Raw genomic sequence first — 4,583 nt, forward strand, 5'->3', positions numbered from 1 at the left:
TATATATACAGTGGGTAAAAAAAGTATTTAGTCAGCCACCAATTGTGCAAGTTCTCCCACTTAAAAAGATGAGAGAGGCCTGTAATTTTCCTCATAGGTATACCTCAACTATGAGAGACAAAATGAGAAAAGAAAATCCAGAAAATCACATTGTAGGATTTTTAAAGAATTTATTTGCAAATTATGGTGGAAAATAAGTATTTGGTCAATAACAAAATTTCATCTCAATACTTTGTTATATACCCTTTGTTGGCAATGACAGAGGTCAAACGTTTTCTGTAAGTCTTCACAAGGTTTTCACACACTGTTGCTGGTATTTTGGCCCATTCCTCCATGCAGATCTCCTCTAGAGCAGTAATGTTTTGGGGCTGTCGCTGGGCAACACGGATTTTCAACTCCCTCCAAAGATTTTCTATGGGGTTGAGATCTGGAGACTGGCTAGGCCACTCCAGGACCTTGAAATGCTTCTTACGAAGCCCCTCCTTCGTTGCCCGGGCGGTGTGTTTGGGCTCATTGTCATGCTGAAAGACCCAGTCACGTTTCATCTTCAATGCCCTTGCTGATGGAAGGAGGTTTTCACTCAAAATCTCATGATACATGGCCCCATTCATTCTTTCGTTTACACGGTTCAGTCGTCCTGGTCCCTTTGCAGAAAAACAGCCCCAAAGCATGATGTTTCCACCCCCATGCTTCACAGTAGGTATGGTGTTCTTTGGATGCAACTCAGCATTCTTTCTCCTCAAGTTGAGTTTTTACCAAAAAGTTCTATTTTGGTTTCATCTGACCATATGACATTCTCCCAATCCTCTTCTGGTCAAGTTGAGTTTTTACCAAAAAGTTCTATTTTGGTTTCATCTGACCATATGACATTCTCCCAATCCTCTTCTGGTCAAGTTGAGTTTTTACCAAAAAGTTCTATTTTGGTTTCATCTGACCATATGACATTCTCCCAATCCTCTTCTGGATCATCCAAATGCTCTCTAGCAAACTTCAGATGGGCCTGGACATGTACTGGCTTAAGCAGGGGGACACGTCTGTCACTGCAGGATTTGAGTCCCTGGCGGTGCAGTGTGTTACTGATGGTAGCCTTTGTTACTTTGGTCCCAGCTCTCTGCAGGTCATTCACTAGGTTCCCCCGTGTGGTTCTGGGATTTTTGCTCACAGTTCTTGTGATCGTTTTGACCCCACGGGGTGAGATCTTGCGTGGAGCCCCATATCGAGGGAGATTATCAGTGGTCTTGTATGTCTTCCATTTTCTAATAATTGCTCCCACCGTTGATTTCTTCACACCAAGCTGCTTACGTATTGCAGATTCAGTCTTCCCAGCCTGGTGCGGGTCTACAATTTTGTTTCTGGTGTCCTCTGCCAGCTCTTTGGTCTTGGCCATGGTGGAGTTTGGAGTGTGACTGTTTGAGGTTGTGGACAGGTGTCTTTTATACTGATAACAAGTTCAAACAGATGCCATTAATACAGGTAACGAGTGGAGGACAGATGAGCCTCTTAAAGAAGAAGTTACAGGTCTGTGAGAGCCAGAAATCTTGCTTGTTTGTAGGTGACCAAATACTTATTTTACCGAGGAATTTACCAATTAATTATTTAAAAATCCTACAATGTGATTTTCTGGATTTTTTAATGTCTTGAAACAAATGATCTGAACAATGTCTTGATGTGGTTTTGGGACTTTAGGCCATTAAAATTATTAGAGAAATAATGCACTCCCGGAGGTGGTTATGTGGCCACGACTATATGGAATGTTCTTTCTCAGTTCTCAAAACAAATGAAGAACTATTCGATTTTTATTGACTGAACGCAAGTGCTTATTCTGATAGAAAACACTGTATCGGTTTCCACTGATTAAGAAATATTTTTGTTTGCTTGGGTGGTAATATTAGGTCTATTATATTAATAGGGAAGGGGGCCCAAAAATGTATTTTTTCTACGTCACAAAGATGGGTAAATCCGAACCTGCCATCTAATGTGTGTTTTGGCCATGTAATGTTGCTGAAATTAAATATGTTATTACCTCTGAGTCAGAGCAGCGATCATGGAAGAGAGAACAAGCAGACAGTGCTGGAAGCTGCTAATGCTCATCAGTAAATCAGTGGAAAATAAATAGAAATCATGATTCTGTCTGAGCTATGCGTTTTAAAACAAACACTAACTTTTTAGATAATATAATCTTGTTAAAATTGATTTCATAAAATTGGTATCGAAAAAAGTATCGTTCAGGAACCGGTATCGAATCAAGGTATCGGTATCGAAAAATTTTGAACGATACCCAGCCCTATATATATATATATATATATATATATATACTTATTATACACACACACACACAAAGAAAAACAAGTAGATGGAATAGAAAAAATAAAGCTTTTAAAAAATTTTTTTAAATAAAGAATAAAAAATAAAGTATAAATATAAAGTAGAATTAAAATAGAATAGAAAGTGTTAAGAGTTAAAGGGTCAAATAAAGTTGGAACAGATGTGTTTTTAGTCGTTTCTTGAAGATGGCTAAGGACTCAGCTGCTCGGATTGATTTGGGCAGGTCATTCCACCAGGAGGGAACATTTAATGAAAAAGTCAGTGAAAGTGATTTTGTGCCTCTTTGAGATGAACAATAACACGTCCTTCACTTGCAGAACGCAAGCTTCTAGAGGGCACATAACTCTGAAGTAATGAATTTATAAAGTAATGAACAAACAAACAACAACCCTGCTTGTCCACAGTTTAAATGTCCATTAAAACACACCATTCTGCTTTAAAGAAAATCAGCGGAAAGTGGATATTTCGAAGGAAAGATTGCTATCAAATAGCACACCTAACTGATGACAAAGAACTGACAGAGCAGCCATCAAGTGTTAGACAGTGTTCTAGGTTATTACATGCAGAGGTTTTTGGTCCAAAAATAAAAACCTCTGTTTTTTCAGAATTTAGCAGTAGAAAATTGCTAGTCATCCAGTGACGGGTAACATTTAAAGCGTGAAAAGCAACGGTCCTAGCCTTGTGGTACTCCATACTGCACTTGTGATTGGTATGATATCTCATTCTACATTTAAGGAACCCCATGTGACATTCTACATACCTACAAATTGAGTAGTAAAGTATTAATATACCCACAAACTGCAAATGCACGTTGTAAAATTTGAATAGCAAATGTATATTCCTTATTTGCAATCTTAGCAAATAACACCCTTAATGTCTACTACAGACCATAAAGTTTTCATTCATTTTGGAATGTTACTTCCAGCATCTTAAATCAAATACTTATTGAAGTTGTAACAGTAGTCAGAACTACATACCTCTATACCAAAATACTGATGTCCCTTTCCAAGCAGAGCATCCACATACTCCAGCACGAGCTCAGCTGCGGACTCCAGCTGATCATAGTTCAGATAGAGACGCAACAGTGATGCAGCATCAATTTCCTGAAAGAGAAACACAATCATTCAACAATATGTGTTATACAAACTGAGAACAGAGACAGTGTAGAAATCATGTATGGAAATGTACAAAAGGTAAAGAAAGCAAAGTAAGCTTTGCTTTTAATTAAAAAGTTTTTACTATGCAAACAAGCAATAAACTATTTTTCATTAGTGAATATTTCAAAACCTATAAAGAACATGTCTGCCTTATATTTAAATTTACATTTTGAGAAGCACAACAGCAGAAAATCTGTTCCAAGTAAATTTGATAGGACACTGAATTGCTGTGATCATTTTAGAAAATATAGATAGAATAGAAATATAGAAAATTACCAAAGATTGTAAAAAAAGATTGTAAAAAGCATTGATGTTGTATATACAGTTGCACTGGTCATAAACTACAAAACAGTTCACAACTTTATACAAGGCTCTTCGTCATCATAATTAAACTAAGTGAACAAATCAATTTAAGGGGTCATGAACAGCATTTCCTTTTGATTTTATGTTTGCTGAGCTGCACAACATGTTAGGCTTTTTACATCAAAACCAGTTGAGGTGAGAAATGAAAAGCCAGTTCTACCCTGATTTTAGCTCTGATATAAACACTGTTTACAGGGTCATGCATCCTTTATGATTTACATCACTAGAGCCCTATGAAATCCATTTTATTTGTCCCCAAATTGTATATATATATATTTTTATATACAGTGGGTACGGAAAGTATTCAGACCCCCTTAAATTTTTCACTCTTTGTTATATTGCAGCCATTTGCTAAAATCATTTAAGTTATTTTTTTTTCCTCATTAATGTACACACAGCACCCCATATTGACAGAAAAACACAGAATTGTTGACATTTTTGCAGATTTATTAAAAAAGAAAAACTGAAATATCACATGGTCCTAAGTATTCAGACCCTTTGCTCAGTATTTAGTAGAAGCACCCTTTTGATCTAATACAGCCATGAGTCTTTTTGGGAAAGATGCAACAAGTTTTTCACACCTGGATTTGGGGATCCTCTGCCATTCCTCCTTGCAGATCCTCTCCAGTTCTGTCAGGTTGGATGGTAAACGTTGGTGGACAGCCATTTTTAGGTCTCTCCAGAGATGCTCAATTGGGTTTAAGTCAGGGCTCTGGCTGGGCCATTCAAGAACAATCA

The 4,583-nt window shown here is 37.2% G+C and overlaps 1 protein-coding gene across 1 annotated transcript in view; it reads right to left on the reverse strand.

Moving 5' to 3' along the window:
* nup160 (nucleoporin 160) overlaps positions 1 to 4,583 on the reverse strand; it is an 89,455-nt gene that overhangs the window by 9,905 nt on the left and 74,967 nt on the right. The window contains exon 33 of the mRNA XM_016244124.1: positions 3,303 to 3,428. Within this exon, the coding sequence (XP_016099610.1) occupies positions 3,303 to 3,428 (126 nt within the window). The remainder of the gene's footprint in view (positions 1 to 3,302; positions 3,429 to 4,583) is intronic.

Source organism: Sinocyclocheilus grahami, unplaced genomic scaffold, assembly GCF_001515645.1.
Source record: "Sinocyclocheilus grahami isolate Dianchi unplaced genomic scaffold, SAMN03320097.WGS_v1.1 scaffold709.1, whole genome shotgun sequence".
Taxonomy (NCBI): Eukaryota; Metazoa; Chordata; class Actinopteri; order Cypriniformes; family Cyprinidae; genus Sinocyclocheilus; species Sinocyclocheilus grahami.